At 35.7% G+C, this 18,919-nt stretch overlaps 1 protein-coding gene across 22 annotated transcripts in view; it reads left to right on the top strand.

Moving 5' to 3' along the window:
• ZNF280D (zinc finger protein 280D) overlaps positions 1 to 18,919 on the top strand; it is a 127,577-nt gene that overhangs the window by 71,339 nt on the left and 37,319 nt on the right. For 15 of the 22 annotated variants that reach the window (XR_011380917.2, XR_016218168.1, XR_016218169.1 and 12 more), the window contains 7 exons: positions 706 to 863; positions 1,844 to 1,944; positions 3,168 to 3,314; positions 4,366 to 4,500; positions 6,342 to 6,649; positions 6,795 to 6,935; positions 17,030 to 17,089. Coding sequence is in view for 15 of the 22 variants with exons in the window: in XM_002717719.6 (XP_002717765.4) it covers positions 706 to 863; positions 1,844 to 1,944; positions 3,168 to 3,314; positions 4,366 to 4,500; positions 6,342 to 6,649; positions 6,795 to 6,935; positions 17,030 to 17,089 (1,050 nt within the window). In the remaining 7 variants the exon portion in view is untranslated. Of the gene's footprint in view, positions 1 to 705; positions 864 to 1,843; positions 1,945 to 3,167; positions 3,315 to 4,365; positions 4,501 to 5,094; positions 5,340 to 6,341; positions 6,650 to 6,794; positions 6,936 to 17,029; positions 17,090 to 18,919 lie in introns of those variants that run through there. The other 7 variants (XR_016218171.1, XM_070054237.2, XM_017347998.4 and 4 more) reach the window with 3 other exon arrangements.

Genomic DNA, 18,919 nt, shown 5'->3' with positions numbered 1-18,919 from the left:
TAGGTGTTCCCATTTATATTACACTTTCTTCTGTTGAAGGTCATAGTTCCTGTTCATAAGAAGCCTTTTAGGGAAGCTGAAATAGCAGAATGTAAAACTGAAAAATGGACGTTGCCTACAAAGGGCACAGTCTGCAAGATAAAATGAACAGTCTGTGTTAACAGTAAACCAGTATCATTAAATAAAACAAAAGGTTCTTGTAATTGTAGGCATTAAAATTGCTATTACATGCATTTAGAAACCAAGACACAAGTAAAAATACCAGTAATTTGTCTTTTAAGCAGCTGGAATATATTGTATATCTTCAAAATTTCTCTCTTGATGCCAGATTTCTCTCTTTATACTGTAGTTGCTTTTGGTGGTAGGGTTTCCTTTTTCTCAGTATTTTATTTTAAAATGTAAATTGTATTGCAGCTATGGAAAAGAACCTTGCTATTTCATCTTAAAGATTTTAATTATCTGAAGTAACTTTTGAGATCTACATCAAATCAGTGATATTTCAGATAATTACAATTAATTAATTTTCTAAAAAAAGTTGAAAAGATTTAAAGGAATTAAGTATAGAGTTTTCTAGAGGACTTTTAAGGCTTTTGAGATTTTGAGTAATGCATCTCTTTTTTTTAAAGATATAGGTTCAGATACTTGTGAGATTTTTCTTTTTGTTTCTAAATCTGAACTTTAGCACCTGTTGACAATCATTTATAGGTTTATGAACCACATGAAACATCATTTGGAACTTGAGAAGCAGAGCAGTGAGAGCTGGGAAAACCACACCACCTGCCAGCACTGCTACCGTCAGTTTCCCACTCCATTTCAGCTGCAGTGTCACATCGAAAGTACACACACTCCCCATGAATTTTCTAGTAAGTTGTAATTTCATGTAGGTATTCAGTGTTACTGGCTTTGATGATACAAACTATGGAAAAAAGTCTGTTGGAAAAGTAAGAATAAGAAATAGACTTTGGAATTTGAAGAAAAAAATTGAAAGTTTTCTGTTTGAGCTTTTATATTTTTAAATAAAATTAGTTAATAAAATTAAAATCTCTTGAAATATGTGTAATGTATGATCAATGACTGGGTATAGCCTCGGATCATAATTTTCAAATATGGAATCAGTGACCTTCATTGAAACTTTAATTAGAAAAGTAACTACAGTTATAGTTTATTTAAAATAATCTTCTTTCCTATTTAAAAAAATACTTATTTTTTATTGGCCAAGTAGAGAGACAGAGTCAGAGAAACAGAGAAAGAGAGGTAGAATGACAAAGTCATCTCCCTTGCCAGGGCCTAGGAACTAGAAACTCAGTCCAGGTCTTCTCTCCTATGTGAATGGCAGGGACCAAAATACTTGAGCCATCACTTCCTGCCTCCAAGGGTGTGCATTGACAGGAAGTTGGAATTGGGAATGGTGACAGTACTTGAACTCAGGAACACAATATGAGATGTGAGTGTCCCAAGTGGCATCTTAACCACTGTGCTAAATGCCCACTGCTACAATTATAGTTAAAATAACAGATTCTGGAATTGGACATACTGGTTTGAAAACTCATCTACCTCTAAATAAGCTACATGATTTCAGGCAAGTTACTTAGTACTTGATAGTAGGGAAAATAGGAGAAAGCACTTGGCTCCTGGCTTTTTCCTGGCCCAGTCCCAGTTATGGCCATTTGAGGAGTAAACCAATGGATGGAAGATTCTTCTCTACCTGTAACTCTGCTTTTCCAACTAATAAAATAAGTCTTTACCAAAAAAAAAAAACGGAAGTGGTTATTTTTAAAAAATAGTGTTGATATAGATGTATGTACTTTAAAATATTATAATACTATTTCTCTCTCACTTTTAGCCATTTGTAAAATCTGTGAATTATCATTCGAAACAGAACATGTTCTTTTACAACATATGAAGGACAATCATAAACCCGGTGAGATGCCATATATCTGCCAGGTATACACAAATTTTATTACGTTCATGCTGTGTTTGTTTTGGTTTTAGGTATAAGATTTAAACCTATTAGACCCAGAGTCAGCAAAATTTGTTTCCTGTGAAAAGTAAAGATGGTAATTTTTTCATTCCTGTCAAGGTTACATCAGGTTACTTCAAAAAGTTATTGGAAAATGGAATTAAAAGATGTTATTTTGCTGCAAATTTTTTTTCAGATCCATGCATCATTTTTCATAATATGTGTTTTTCATAAACTTTTTTGAAGACCCTTCATATGCATTGACTCCAAAAATATTTTGAACAAAAATAAACATTTTCGTTCTATTTTCAATTAATTTTTTGCTTTGTTCAATCTCTTTTGTAACTAATCAGCTCTGCTTTCATAGCACAAATGCAGCCGTAGACAGTAAGTGAATGACTAGATGTATCTGTATTCCAATAAAAATATATATGGATGGTGAAATTTGAATTTGATGTAATTTAAATGTGTCATGAAATATATTAGTCTTTTATTTTATATTCATATTTAGATAAAAATGCCAACTAAAACCCACTCTTGTAAGTAATTTGTCAGTAGGAAGTCCCTTGGCAAGTCATGTATTATATGAGGGGTAAGCAGGGGCCTGCATTTGGCTCAACTGCTGTTGTTTTACCCATCCATGTACTAGATAAATAAGATTCTTGCTAGAGAAAGGCAAAACATGGAATTACTGTACCATATAGAGGAGAATGTAGGTATCCAAGGGGAATACAAAATGCTGTTAGTTGCAAAGGACCCTATTAAATGCTTTGGGACTCATTTTTTTCAGAATTTGAAGAAATAAGGAAATAAGAGAAAGATAAGTTGCCATAACCATAGCCTGGAGGCTATTTATAGTCTAAAAGAGAATGCTGTTTTATATAGCAGAAAAAAGCATTTTGTAGGACAAGAGGTACCAGAACTTGAAAGTTCAAGTCAAGATGGGGAATGATAGATGAAAAGATCTGTTAGAAAGAAGGGAATCTAGTTATACTTTGAGAAAAATTCCTTAACTTTGAAAGGTAACTTTCCTGTCTCAAAGATTAGCTTTTGGTGCTTACATTAGTGGAATTCTTGGTTGTATAGGCATCAGAGCTGGATTAGTCGTACATAATGATCTTCTAAATAAATGATCCATCATTGTTATTTCATAACTGCACATCTGTTATTAACTTTAAAGTTAAATAAACCTTCCTTTCATCCCTAGGTTTGCAATTATAGATCATCATCATTTTCTGATGTAGAAACTCATTTTAGAACATCCCATGAGAACACAAAGAACCTGCTGTGTCCATTTTGCCTCAAAGTTATTAAAATTGCAACACCCTATATGCATCATTATATGAAGCATCAGGTAAGATTTACCTGTTCTTATTTGTTCCTGTTGTGAGAGCAGAAAAGATTGATTGTCACCCAGAACATTGATTAGATTTGTTCTGCAAAGAAAGTAGAGTTCCAAATAACATGATTAGTTTGAAAATGATGTTGAATAACCTGTGAAACTTCCACTTTTTTTAAACTTCCTTTTTAGTGTTTTAGTGTAGCTCCTATGTAATAAAATTTCTGAAAAATACCTAGATATGAGTTGCCTAGGTTTGAGAGAAAAAACAGAAAGTTTTAAAATTTTTAAAAATTTTAAAATTTTTAATTTTAATTTTAAATTAAAAATTCAGATCTTTGGTTGCACTTGCCATATTTTGAGTGATGATCAATAACCACGTGACTAGTAGCTATGATGTTGAACAATATAGCTCTAGAACATTTCACCATTACAGTAAGTTTGATTGGACAGTAATACTTTATGCAAACATGTCTATGACAACCTTCTTTGAAATGGCTGCTAAGATTTATTTGGTTTTAGAGAATTTATTTTACCAACTTGTTATGCAACTGGAAAAGCAAAAATTAAAAAGAGATTTATTTATTTCTAGCATAAAACTTTTACAGTATCACTTTTTAAATACTTAATGCATATAATTAAAAGAGCTTTCACACCACAGTTGATAGAACTTTCATTAGAACTTATTGGTGGAACTTGCCATGTTTTATTCCTTTATTTAAAAATTTAAACACTTTTAAATCCCAAATACCAACACTAGTGCAAAAACTGAAATGGATTAAGGAATTATTTATGATGTGAAATGGTGAACTACTAATTTTAACATTCTTTAAAATATTTTTTATTTATATAAGCTGAACAAATGTCATGTATTTATACATGAAATGTGTATATATGACAGATTTAGGAGCATAATGATACTCCCTACCCTATCCTCCCTCCAGCCTGTGCTTTCCCACACTCCTGCCTCCTTCAGTATCATTAGAGCTAATTGAGAGTAACCTTAGGACAAAGGAATTGAGCTTACAGAAATTATTTGTTCTTCTTTATTTTGCTTTCTAAACAGAAAAAAGGAATACATCGTTGTACAAAATGCAGACTGCAATTTTTGACATGCAAAGAGAAATTGGATCATAAGACTCAGCATCATCGGACATTTATAAAACCCAAACAACTGGAAGGATTGCCTCCTGGGACAAAAGTGAGTTCAAATATGTTGTATTTTAACGTTGTGTTTGATAAAAGACATTAACTCCTGCTCAGTTTTATCTATTGAATGTACTATTTTTAAAAAATGACTTCTGATTTTCATTAAAACTTTAATTTTAGGTTTTATAATTCTGATGCTTAGAAAGAAAAACATCTAAATATCATATTGAGATCAGTGGTGGGTGCTATGTTGAAGTTGTATTTCTTTGTAAAAAGTACAACTAGATTAAAACTGTTTCCTGAGTCGGTGGGTTGTTTCAGTAGTGTATAGACTGTTTTGAGCTATTCCAGTTGGCATTATGTATGTTGGTTTTGGCTGATAAAGATTAAAATGTTTGAGATGAGGAATCATGTTTTATTTATCTTTGTATTCCCAGCATCTGGTAAGGCACCTTGAATGCCATAGGTTCTCAAATGTTTCTTGAAGTTGTTATTAATGAGTATACTCTCAGAGAAGCAAGTTCTGCTGCTGGATAGCATTGTGTTTTAAGTGAGCAAACACGTCTGACTGCATACTGATGATTCTAATTTACTTTTCCCTTTTTGCCTTATGTACATCTGTTTTCTCTGACTTCTTTATATACAGTCAGCTCTTGAATATTTGCTCCAGTGGAGGGAAACAGAGGCATGGATAATCCAAAGTGAAATAATCCCCAAAACATTTATATTTGGCTTTGGGTACTTACCTTTGAGTGTGGGTATGTCTGTTATTTGAATTAACTAAAACAATGTAAAGCCATGCTCTGAAGACCTAGAGCAAGAGAAGCTATCCAGCATCCTTCCCTGCAGTCCATTCATTTCATGCTGGGACTAGACATGCAGAACACTAATGTAAGCAGTGCAGTACTCTCTCATTTCTTCCCTTAATAATAATAATAATAATAATAATATTAATGATAATGATACTAAATGTTTTTATAGCACCTTAGAATCAGGCTTTCAGTATACTTTTTTCATACATTCTGTTATTTAACCCATACAACAATCCAGTGACACTGACAAGTATTGAGTTGTATTGTGGAGGAGAAAAGACTCAGAAAGGATAAGGTACTTATTCTAGGTCACATGACTAGGAAGACATAGTATAAAATTTGCTTGGTTCTGTTGATTCCTGGTCCAGTGCTTTTGTTTGATTCCCAAGCACATGTATTTCACAGTACATCTTCATGAGAATGTTGGTAGGCAATTGTGTTTTCATTGTCAACCAACAGGTTCAGTTTTTTCTTTATAAATACTAAATGATAAACATCATATTTGTTCTCTGTAAGAAAATTCTAAATATTATTTAATTTTTCATGCTGTATATATATATAGAATTGATACAACTCCTTCCGTAAAATTTGTGAGCATAAATACTAAGCATTGAGCCTCTTGAAAGAAGAGGTCACATTTACTGTAAATCCTTTTGTTTTGAGTTATGAAAGGATAGATCAGGCCTTTTTAGAGTTTTATTCAGGCTTTGAGATTTAAATTTTCAGCTATGTGTTTGTGAATTTTTGTCATATATCAGAGCATAAAAATAGCTGTGAATTGTGGTCTTTTTATATTCATATAATTTGCATTAACTCCTAATTATCCATTAATAACTGTGTTAACATATAATTGATATCAGTACAAAAATACAAGTATATCATATTACAAGTGAATACATACCAAGTTTAATCCCATTATATTGATTTTTTGACCATTTAGAATAAATGGAAGACTTACTGAGATTGTAGTTTATCTTATTTTTTTTTCAAAATACTTAATGTTTAACTTTTTGTACAATGATATTCTGATATTAATATAATGATTACTTTCTTAAAGCAAATATTTACTTCATTTTTGTAGGTTACCATTCGAGCTTCTGTTGGACCTCTCCAGTCAGGATCTTCGGTCACACCATCCATTAGTGCAAGCACTTCTACCCTTCAGCTCTCACCTCCAAGGACTAAAAATATAACTGATAAAACTCCCACAAAATTGAATACAAGTAAACCTAATACAACCAAATCCAATGCGAGTAAACCCAATGCCAGTAAGCCTAATGGAAATAAATCTAAGTACAAATCAAAAATCTCTAATATGCAAAAGAAACAAAGCACATTGGCTAGTAGCAATAAAAAAAGTAAAGTCAATACAGCATTGAGGAACTTAAGGTAATCTTTTATTCCTGATACACAATACTAACTCAAATTTAAGCATAAAAACTTTGTTATTTAGTTAACAGAACATTAATAAGGTTCTCCCTTAATATTTTTGTTTTAAAATATATTTTTATCATTTTCTTTATGTCTCCATAAGGTATCGTCGGGGCGTTCACAAGTGCATTGAATGTTGTTCCGAAATAAAAGATTTTGCAAACCATTTTCCTACATATGTCCACTGTAGTTTTTGCAGATACAACACTAGCTGTAGCAAAGCCTATGTAAATCATATGATGAGGTAAGATGAGTTAAACATGTAAATCGCTAATTCAAATTATACATCAACAAGTTTTTGTTTTGAAAAGAAAGTTTTTCTATTAGAAGGCAGTTTTTTCTCTTTGGGAACTAAAGGATCTATTAATAAGGAACTTCTAGGATATTGCCTTGGAACTATTTTCTGGCACACCAATCAAGAAATTAGTAGAATAAAATTGTAGGAAGAGTTAATTAAACAAATGAAATTTAAGATAGGTTTGTTAGGCAAATAGTTTTTCTGTAGAGTTTATTTTTCCTTATGGGTATTTCAAAATGATTATTTTTTTAAAAATTGTGAAGTTTTAAATATATGTACAAAATAAATACATGTACTAGCATTACTATTAACTTTCTCGAAGCAAACATTTTGAGACCCCTCAGCATTTCCACTGATTTTAGGAACTTTATTTGATCTGTTTTTCTTTGTTTCTTTTCTCTGTAATCCATCTCTCCATTTGTCTGTCTTTCCAGCTAGCTGAGCAGCCTTCTATACTTGAATCTATTCAGTGAAGATGCTAGGCAATTCTAGCCATGGTGCCCCTTTTGGATTCTTTTTCATTAATTCATTCAACTTAAATGATTTGAATACCTATCATTTACTCTGTGCTAGAGTAATACTTCAGAACCTTCATTACTTTCATTTTGATCTCATTAGTAGAGGAATACTTTATTTCTTTAGGGTAGTTTTTTTTTTGTTTCAAGTAGGCAAAGGTGTTCAGAAATAAACCTGAGAGATGTGCTTATACAAAATCAAGTTGTCCCTTGTCTCTGTCTCTATCTTTGTCCCTTCATTTTTTTCCCTTCCCTCTGTCCACCTCTCAAATAAATAAAAGTAAAATATATGAAAACTTTTTAAAAAGGGTTAGACATTTGGCACAATGATTAAGTCAATGACTAGGAAGCCTGCATCCCATGTTTGAATGTCTGGGATTAGTCCCAGATCCAATCCTGATTCCAGCTTCCTGCAAGATCATACCCTAGGAAGCAACAGATAATGGCTCAAGTACCTGTGTCACTGTGACCCCAGGCTCCAGACTTTGGAGAGTTATTAGGAAGTAAACCAGTGGTTGGGAGATTTCCCTTTCTGTCTTTGTCTGTCTCTCAAATAAATAAAAATATGAAATAATTCTTAGAACTTGGGTTGTCCCATTTATTGATATACTAGAGTTAATGTATAATTATTATGTCAGTTTCTTACAGATCATAACATGACCTCTTAATTTTTTATTTTAAATCACTTTCATATTTAATTAACTACTTCATTTGTTTATCTTTAGAGATTTTTTTATTAATTTGAAAGGCAAAGTTACAGAGGGATAAAGAGAGACAAAGATGGCTAGAATAGCCTGGGCAGGACCAGGCCAAAGCCAGGAGTGCAGAATTCCATTCAGGTCTCCCACATGAGTGCAGGGGCCCAAGAACTTGGGCCATCTTCCATTGTTCTCTTAGGTTCATTAGCATGGAGCTGGATCAGAAATAGAGCATCTGGGACTCAAACTGGCACCCATTTGGGATGCTGGGATTGCAGGCAGTGGCTTAACTTGTTGCACCACAATGCCAGCCCCTGTTTACCTATGGTTTTTATTTTGCTTATTAGAAACTGAGGGAGGGAGAAAAAAAGGGAGACAGATCAATCAAGAGAGATGTTCCGTCCACACCGCGGCTCACTAGGCTAATCCTCCACCTTGCGGCGCCGGCACACCGGGTTCTAGTCCCAGTCGGGGTGCCGGATTCTGTCCCGGTTGCCCCTCTTCCAGGCCAACTCTCTGCTGTGGCCAGGGAGTGCAGTGGAGGATGGCCCAAGTCCTTGGGCCCTGCACCCCATGGGAGACCAGGATAAGTACCTGGCACCTGCCATTGGATCAGCGCGGTGCGCTGGCCGCAGCGCGCCGGCTGTGTCGGCCATTGGAGGGTGAACCAACGGCAAAGGAAGACCTTTCTCTCTGTCTCTCTCTTTCACTGTCCACTCTGCCTGTCAAAGAAAAAAAAAAAAAAGAGATGTTCCATTCACTGGTTCACTCCCAAAATGCCTGCAGCTGCTGGGCCTGGGTGAAGCCAATGTCAGGAGCCTGGAACTCAGTCCCAGTCTCTCATTTGAGAGTAGAGATGTGAGTACTTGAGCCATCACCTTCTGCCTCCCATGTTGGGTGGTAGCAGGAAGTTGGAATTGACAGTGAAGCTATGACTAAAATCCATTAACTTCTATATGGGGGTATTTCAAAGACACAGAGAGAGAGAATCTCAGAAATCTCCTATCTACTGGTTCAACATCCCAGTGCCCACAAGAGCTAGGATGGAGCCAAGCTGAAGTCAGAAGCCAGGAACTCAATCTGGGTCTCACATGTGGGTGATAAGGACCCAAGAACTTCATCCATCACCTGCTGCCTGTCTGGGTCTGCATTCAAAAGAAGCTGGGATCAGGCACAGAGCTAGGACACAAGCCCAGGCATCCCAAGCAACATCTTAACTGCTGCACCAAGTACTGTTCTTATATTACTTTCTGACCACTGACAGATAAATGCGTTCACGTATTCTCTAGCCTTCATTTGTGGCTTCAGCACTTTTTTTCACGGTTTTTACTCTTTGATGATCAGTCAGCCTCATCATCCTTTGACTCCTTAAGTGCCCAACACTTCACATCAGTTTTTGAGCTCTTGAATCCTCTTCCATACCATGATACATTGCGATATCATCCTATACAAATTTTATTCATTACAAATTTTATTCCCATTACCTGATGGTGGTCAGGGGCTTTCACTCCTTTTTTCATCTAGCAACACTCATTGAGTTTTACACTCAGTCTTACCATCAGAGTCATGTTTTGATTGCTGATGTGTTTTTGTCCTAGGATCTTTTTATACCTTTAGTCAATGCTCATGTGGCATAATGGGCAAGGGGAAAGTTGAAAGACTTCCCCATTTGAACTTTCTCTATTCCCAGTTCTAGGTTATGAAACAATGTTTGATCCAACCAACTCTGACTTCATAATCATAAACTTAGATTTAATTCTATTTTTTAAAGGAAAGACTGTTTTGTTTTCTTTTCAGACAGCTCCCATCTGCTTGTTACTCTTTAAATGACTGCAATGGTCCACACTGAATCCAAGAGCCTGGAACTGAATCTAGGTCTCCCACGTGGGTAGCAGGGACACAGTCACTTGGGTCATCACCTGCTACCTCCCTGAGTCCACATTAGCAGGAAGCTCGAGCTGGGACTTAAAACTCTAATAGGGGATATATGTGTCTCAACTGGCACAAAGACTTACTTTATCTGAATGTTTATCCAATCATTTTCAGAACCCTAAAGTTTTTTTTTTTTTTTTGACAGAGTTAGAGAGAGAGAGAAAGGTCTTCCTTCCGTTGGTTCACCCCCCAAATGGCCGCTACGGCCGGAGCTACGCCGATCTGAAGCCAGGAGCCAGGTGCTTCCTCCTGGTCTCCCATGGGGTGCAGGGCCCAAGCACTTGGGCCATCCTCCACTGCCCTCCTGGGCCACAGCAGAGAGCTGGCCTGGAAGAGGAGCAACTGGGACTAGAACCCAGCGCCCATATGGGATGCTAGTGCCACAGGCGGAGGATTAGCCAAGTTAGCCAATAAAGTTTTTATTTTGGTCTTTTAGTTATAAACATAACCTAACAATTACTCAATTGAATGTTCATCATTTTGAAATTTTTCCTAAAATTAACTTTGCAACCCCTAATTTTTTGGTGTTACCTCCACTTAGATATTAATCTCAGAGATCAAACTTGTCTCAAAAGTTAACCTTATCTTTTACCTTCACTACTTCAGTATGACCATATTCAGTTAACCTGTGTCTTCATCTCTTTCTCTCTTTTGGGTTTATTCTGCTTATAAACATTTTTCTAGTTTGGTTTTATTTTGTTAGGAAGTAGAAATTTTATCCCTAACTGCCTTTTTAAAAAAATTTGTTCTCTTCCTTTTTACCATAAGTATTTGTAAAATGCATTTGTGATTAATTTTTTGCCTTTGAGTGTCATCCCCACCATTAAAGATGGTCTGTCATATTTATTTCACACGTTTATTACACTGTCTGTTGTTCTTGCTCCTCCATGATGTCTATATTTGACTTTGTTGCCACTCTTCTCAAACTGCCTCAACCTGTGTTAAACTGTTTCCATCATTTTTCTTCCTTTTTGGTTACTCTCTTTTTAAAGATTTATTTATTTATTTGAAAGTCAGAGTTTCACAGTGAGAGAAAGAGACAGAGACAGAGAGAGAGAGAGAGAGAGAGAGAGTCTTCCATCCGCTAGTTCACTCCCCAGTTGGCCGCAACAGCCAGAGCTGCGCCAGTTGGAAGCCAGGAGCCAGGTGCTTCTTCTGAATCTCCCACGTGGGTTCAGGCGCCCAAAGACTTGTGCCATCTTCTGCTTTCCCAGGCCATTGCAGAGAGCTGGATCGGAAGTAGAGTGGTTGGAACTTGAACCAGTGCCCATATGGGATGTCAGCACTGCAGGTGGTGGCTTTACCTACTACACCACTGTGCTGACCCCTTTGGCTACTCTTATTTCATTGCCTTTTCTTCCTTCAGTTCTTCTTTTCTCCTTCGCTTTCTCCTTCTACTTCTCCTTCTCCTCCTCCTTTAAGATTTATTTATTTATTTGAAAGGCAGGATTTCTGAGAGAGGAGGAGATACAGAGAAATCTTCCATCTGCTGGTCACTCTCCAAATGATTACAATGGCCAGGGCTGGGCCCGGCCGGAGCCAGGAGCATTGCGAGTGGTGGCTTTACCCACTATGACCCAATGTCAGCCCCTCTTTTTGACTCTACATTCTCTTTTCTTGATACTTAACCATTTTCACTTTCAGATTTTGACTCTAAATCTTAGAAATTCAAATCTTAGTTTTCCCGAGATCCAACTGTCTTTTTCTATTTTGTGGATAGTTTTACCTTTGACTGACTGGTATCTACAGACAGAAAAGTCTAACATTATTTTTTGTCTAACATCCCAATACTCTTTAAACTCTGTCTTTTTCAGGGGTTAATTTGTTGTGAATATGGAAGAATAACTGGGATATTCATTGTCCCCAGCTTCCTGAAGCTCATGAAACTCAGGATCCATTGTGCATCAGACTTCCTGAGATTTCCTGCCTGCGTTCTGTTGCAGTGTGCTAAACCCATATTGCTTAGCATTTATTCTTACCTGGGCCCCAGGCATCCTTTCCTCCAGTTAACTGCCGTGTGGAATGTTGATCTCTTACTCTGTGCCAGATACATGGCTTTCCAATAAAGGTCTTTAATTCTGTCCTCAATTTTTAGGGAATCAAAATGGAAAATATTTTGTGCTTCTTAAGTATGAGTCATTTATCCTTTCTCTCTCCCATTTTTCGTAGGCTTCTCCCCATCCTGTAGAATCTTCTTATCCATTTGATGTCACAACATTCCCAGTTAGCCCCAGACTTCCCTCTTACTCTCTTCTCAATTTCCTGTGAGTCCCAACCTCATCACCCACACACAGCTCTTACTCATTATTAGCCTTATATGGAACAGACAACTTCCATTGCTACTCTTCTAGGGTCAGTAGGTCCTTTATCCCTGAGTGGTGCCCTTTCTTACCTTACTGTCTTTGAAAACTTAGATTGAATGATGCCCTTATTTGTGTCCACTGTGAGTTTTTATTACAGACTTGAGGCCTATATCTGTTGAAGCTTCGTTCTATCCAAAAGTTGAATACCTTTAATTTTATCCCATGCAAAACCAGCTTTGCAGCCTCTCAATTGAACTTTCTTTTGGTTTCATACCTGCTACAGTCCTTTTCATTAAGATTCCCATCCCCATGAGTTTGTTAACTTTACTAAAGTACAATTTTCTCCCATACTGATTGTTTTTAAGATTTCTTCATTTATTTGAAAGGTAGAGTTAGAGAGGTTTTCCACCACTGGTTCACTACCCAAATGGCTGCAATGAACAATGCTGGGCTAGGCTAAAGCCAAGAACCAGGAGCTTCATATGGATCTCCCACATCGTAGCAAGAGCCCAAGCACTTGAGCCATCTTCCACTGTTTTCCCAGGGGCATTAGCAGGGAGCTGGATCAGAAGTGGGATTAGCTGGAACTCAAACTGGTGTTTATGTGTGATGCCTACCTCACAGGCAGTAGCTTCACAATGCTGGCCCTGCCCATGCTGATTTTGTACAGGGGCTTCTCCTAATCTTTGTTACTTCCTAGGTTGCCCTGTGATTCTCTCTGTTTACTTTCTTAGAAGTTTCTGATCATTACAACCATTCCTTTCTTGAAACTGCGAACCATTCATGTTGTCTGCCTTTTATATTTATTTTGTCTGCATTATCTCCTTGAGAAGGAGCCCTTTGTATTCATCATAAAATCTAGCACATTACAAACTACCCATGGTAGTCATTGTTTGTTGTCTTTGTAAAAGGCCTTAAAAATGATCTTAAAACAGGATAGTAAAAAATCTTGAAGCAGTTGAAGGATTCTTTGACTTTCAACATCATAGAATATGTAACTTTTAAATTATTTTTTAAAAAATTATTTAAATAATTGCAATTTATTTGCTGTAGCTTTTAAGTAGTGATATAATTCATCTAACAATGCAAATGATTGTTAATATTGCTATTATTCCTTAGAAAGATAAATGATGACTTTTTCCTCTACAAGTATAGAGTTAATGACTAATATCTCTTTTTTTATCAGAGTTTATTTCATTTGTGTTCATTTCAATAACTATTTTTATTAGTAGAAAGATAGAAGTTGCCAATAGGTATGGTAATCTGATAGTAGATAATCTGGTAAATGTGGATATGAATCCAAGCTTTATAACTCTTATTACCTGTATGATTTGGGGTAAAGCTACTTAACCTGACTTCCAGTTTGCTTTTCTTGAAAAGGTTATTGTGATTATTAAATATAATGCTTAACAAAATGATTTTTATTTAGAAGACATTCAACTAATGATAGCTGTTAATTTCTAAGGTGTCATTGTTAGGTATTGGAGCGAAAGCCTTTGTCTTTTATTTTTCTCAATTTAGTAGTGGAGGTATATTTACCTAGATTAATATGACAGATGACTGCGGGAACAGAGAAGATGTAAAGAAGAATAAACAAGAAATAAGGGAAACTTTTCTATAAATGGCATTGCCTTTAGGCCTTGAAGGATGATTTTTTTTTAATTTTTAAGGAATAATGCTGGTATAAAAATTTATTCCTATACAGTAGACAAGATAGTTTTTTTTTTTTTTTAAGATCTGCTTGGGTTCAAATGAATCTGATTGGGTTCATTTACATTGATTTATGGGCACTAAGTAGTAGTTATTAGAAGAACAGTTGAATTATTGTGTTAGCATTATAGTTCCTCTTTTGCCTGTTTCCTAACCTTCTCCCTTTATCTCTAATCCTTTCTTCTACTGGAATAGACATATCTGGTCAAGTCATTTTTTGGCCTAAAATCCTTTAACTTTCTGACAGTGATATGATAAAAGTTCACATTTTCTGGAGACTGGAAGGCCTTTCATTATATAATTCTTACCTACTTTTTCAGTTCCTTCAACTCCTTTTATTTTCTTGAAAATCCTTACATATCATCACAATTGTCCTTTGCTTAGCCTGGAGCAAAGCAGTAAGAATCTTCTTAACTGAAATGAACTCCTAACTATTAACTGCCTTCCATTCCATGGGCCTACAGCTTCCTTTATGTAACCACAGAATTTTATATGTGTTTTTGTTGATTTTTATTTTGTGTTATTTGTGACTATGTGTATATTCATTTAGCAACTATTTATTGGACATTATTCTGTGTCAGACACTTTCTGTCTCCCTACTTCGTTACCCAAGCCATGAAGTCTGGTACAGCAACTTGTCATCTTTTTAGCATACCATCGACCTCTAATATCTTGTCTTAAATAGTAAGCATATCATCAGTATTGTTGAATGTTAAAAGAAGTGTTCCTTTTTTGTTTCTTAGAAAGTAGTTGCATGGATTCAAGATTATTGAGAAAATATGGTCAAAGGAAGTTTTGTCCTGTGTTTTCTTGATGTGTAATTTATATGTAATAAAATTTCCCTGTTTATAGAGAATGGCTTAATGGGCTTTGGCAATTGTATCCAGTCATTTTTTAAAGATTTTTTTTAAACCTAAGTATTACTTAACGTTATCTATTTATTATATCGTAATAAAAACATTGTTTTTCTCTTTTGTTAGATTTATTTCTATATTGCTATTAACTTTATGGAAATCTAATAGGAAAAGGAAAGGTAGTTTTTACTTTTTATTTGTGAGCTCTCGATCCATTTTTCCATCCCTGTAATACACAAAACTATAAGTATGGAATTTGTGTATTAAATAAAGAGATAGTGTAAGCCACCTCTTTTTTGTGGAAAGGAAATTCTAAATTAAAACTGGATTAAGGCAGCTAAATTTTAATGTTGCACCAACATTTTAATCTGCTATCATATGGTACCAAGTTGTAGACAGTTGTGAAAAGCATCAGAAAGACCTGAAACCAAACCAGTAGATAAATAAACAAAAACTAGAAACGTTGTTTGAATAGAAAGAGCTTTTAAATCTCAAAAATCTCACTTTTTAAAAAAGTTTTATTTATTTATTGCAGAGACAGAGTTACAGACAGAGAGAGGGAGAGTCAGAGAGAAGTCTTTCATCCGCTAGTTCACTCCCCAAATGGCACCAACAGCCTGAGCTGGGCCAATCTGAAGGAAGGAGCCAAGAGGTTCTTCTTGGTGTCCCACATGTGTTCAGGGGCCCAAATACTTGGGCCATCTTCCATGGCTTTCCTAGGCCATTTTAGGGAGCTGGATTGAAAGTAGAACAGCCTGGACTCATTGGCACTCATATGGGATGCTGACAGAGACTTAACCTACTATGCCACAGCAGCAGCCCCTAAATCTCACTTTTAAAACAGCTTGTTCAGTTCACATTTTTTAGGAATTAGACAAAATCTTGGACTCATTCTGATGAAAAAGTTATTTATGTAAATTTTTGCTTATAATTTTAGGGCTTCCCAATCTTCTGATGCTGTCTTCTAACGAAACTTTATTTTTGTGGTATTATCTCAAATATGTAAGCTCTTTAATACTGGTTACTCTCAGATTGAAGAAATGTCTGTTAGCAATCACCTAAGTACTTATAGCTAACAAGAATATTTGCTTTTGCGTGGATACATGCTGTGCTGGTCATGGTTACCTTGTGTCAGAGTAACTTGACTTGGTTTGCTGGCTACCGCTTCTCAGACTTTAGCTTGTCCAAGGAAAAAGCTTGTTTAGCAGATTCCAGGACTGTGCTGCCAGAGATTAATTCAATAGGTTTGCGGGGTTCTGAGGTTTTGCTTTTCTAATTAAGGTCTCAGGTGATGCTGCTGCTTTGAGTCCATGACTGTGACTCTGTTTTTAGAAATGCTGTGCTAAACTTATCCTAGCTTTCTAGTACAGGGGAACTTTCCTTACCAGATTTAGGGTATGTAAAAGCTGTTACCATTGGCTACAGCATTTGGTGTGTGGTTTTCTGTTCTTGTGCTTAGGGGAAGATTGTTTTAATTTGTGAGTTTCAGTTTGTTCGATTTTTTTGAAACATCCCCTACTAATAATTGCAAAGAGCTCTCTGAAGTTTAAATTACGAATGGTAAGCAGTGGCATCTAAATTACCGTTTACTTCCTAGATGATTTGAATTCTGTCTCCTCCCCCCCCCCACATCCATATTTTAAGGTTAGAAAGTATTTGAAAATTTAATGATTATTATTGATAACCATTCATATTATTAACAAAAATTTAGAATTATTTTCAACTCTTAATAGATATAATTTGGTTTGGTGCTATTTATAGTTTTTAAACTTTATTGCCTTTTTATACAAATAAGAGCAAGATACTTATAATCTATGAATATGCTTGGGAAAATAAGTATCATAAAACAAATAAATAAAAGGGAATCTAAGATTTAAAAAGTTGAATTAAACAGGGATGACAAACATTATGATTATATCATGATTTTCTGTTAAAAACTAGAAACTTAAGTATAGACTTGAAATATAGTTATAAATGAATATGCCTTGCTGTATAATAAAATTATTAAAATCTCTTTTGTCTCTCCAGCTTTCATAGTAACCGTCCAAGTAAAAGGTTTTGTATATTTAAGAAGCATTCAGAACTCAGGTAACTAGTTGATCATTTTTTATTCTTCGTATTGGAAAATGGTTATTTTATACTATTATTATTTTTTTTTTTAATTTAAAAGGGAGAGACAATGAAGAGAGACAAAGGCCTTTACTCCTGGTTAACTCCCCAGATGCCAGCAACAGCTGGGGCTGGGCCAGGCCAAATCTAAGAGCTCAATCTGTCTCCCTTGTGGGCGGCAGTTCTTGAGCCATCATCTACTGCCTCCCCAGGATATGCAGTAGCAGGATGTTGGATTCAGGAGTGGAGCTGGAACTCAAACCTAGGCACTCCAATATGGGATGCATCTGAACCAAGCATTATCTTAACTATCAGGCAAAAGGCCTGCCCCAGTGGTTTTTTTTTTTCCCGTTACATACAACTTTATTGAGGAATAATTAATGTATGTTAAAATTTATGCATTTAATGTGTATAATAATAAGTTTTAGTATATTTAGAGTTTTGCGCTAGTTATCATTGTTCATTTTAGTACATTTTCATTACTCAAAACTATTCTCATTAATGATCATCCATCTCCATTTCTCTTCAACTTTGTCCATTCCTGAGCAACCACTGATTTGCTTTCTGTCAGTGGAGATTTGCCTATTCTGGACCTTTCATATAAGTGGACTCATACCTTAAGTGGTCTTTCATGACTGCTTTCTTTCATTTAGTCTGATGTTTTCAAGATTCATCCATATTGTGGCATATATCAGTATTTTAGTTTTTTAAAATTTCTGAGTAACATTTCATTTTATGTAGATACCATAGTTTATGTACTTTGGTTGCTTTCATTTTGAGGCCATTATGAATAATGTTACTATGATTTATGTACAGGTTTCAGTATAGATATGTCTTCCTTTATTTGTCTTTGGTATACAGTTAGGACTAGAATTGCTGGATTACATGGTAAAACTCTATGTTCTTTGAGAACTAAAGATTAGTTCTCTAAATTAGCTGTGTTATTTTACCTTCTCATTAGCACTGTATGGTGGTTTCAGTTTCTCCACATTTTTGCCATCATTTGTGTCTCTTTAAAAAACTTTTTTTTTTAAATTTTGTTTGAGAGAGACAGAGAAAGACAGAAACTTCCCATGTGCTAGTTAACTTCCTAAATCCCTGCAACAGCTGGGGCAAGAACAAGGCACTAGGAATCTAATCCAGGTCACCCAGTTGGGTGATAGGAATTCACTTACTTGAGCCATTGCCATTGCCATTGCCCTGCATTGGCAGGGTGCTGGAGTTAGGAGCCAAAGTTAAAAATTGAACCCAAGCACCCCATTGTGGGATGCAGCTTCCTAACTGCTAGGCTAATTGCACATTCCCATTGCTACTGTTTTTTAAACAAGTTTGCTTATTTATTTTCATTTTATTTCAAAGAGATAGATTTTCCATCTGCTGGCTCAGTCCCCAAATGCCTGCAATAGTCAGGACTGGGTTAGGCTAAAGCCAGGAACCTGGAACTCAGTCTGGGTATCCAAGGTAGGTGGCAGGGACTCAAGTATGTGAGCCATTATCTGCTGCCTTCCAGGGTGTGCACTAATAGGAAGCTGGATCAGAAGTGGGGCAAGGTATGGCCAGGACTCAAAACCAAGCATTCTGATACGGGTTGAGGGTGGCCCGCATGGTATCTTAACTGCTGTGATTAATACCTACTCTGGTACTGCTTTTTGAATGTAGCCATGTGAGTGGGTGTAAAGTTTTATCTCATTGTGGTTTGCTATGAAATTTTTGTTTAATCTGATTTTGAGTTGCCTAATTTGGAAGTTCAAATAATTGCTTCTGAACATTACGGAGTTCTCTTCATTCATATTCCTAAATCAGAAGAGT

Source organism: Oryctolagus cuniculus, chromosome 12, assembly GCF_051225735.1.
Source record: "Oryctolagus cuniculus isolate XC-2025 breed Fujian yellow rabbit chromosome 12, ASM5122573v1, whole genome shotgun sequence".
NCBI lineage: Eukaryota > Metazoa > Chordata > Mammalia > Lagomorpha > Leporidae > Oryctolagus > Oryctolagus cuniculus.
The sequence above is the reverse complement of the archived record's forward strand: the minus strand, read 5'-3'. Positions and strand labels throughout refer to the sequence as shown.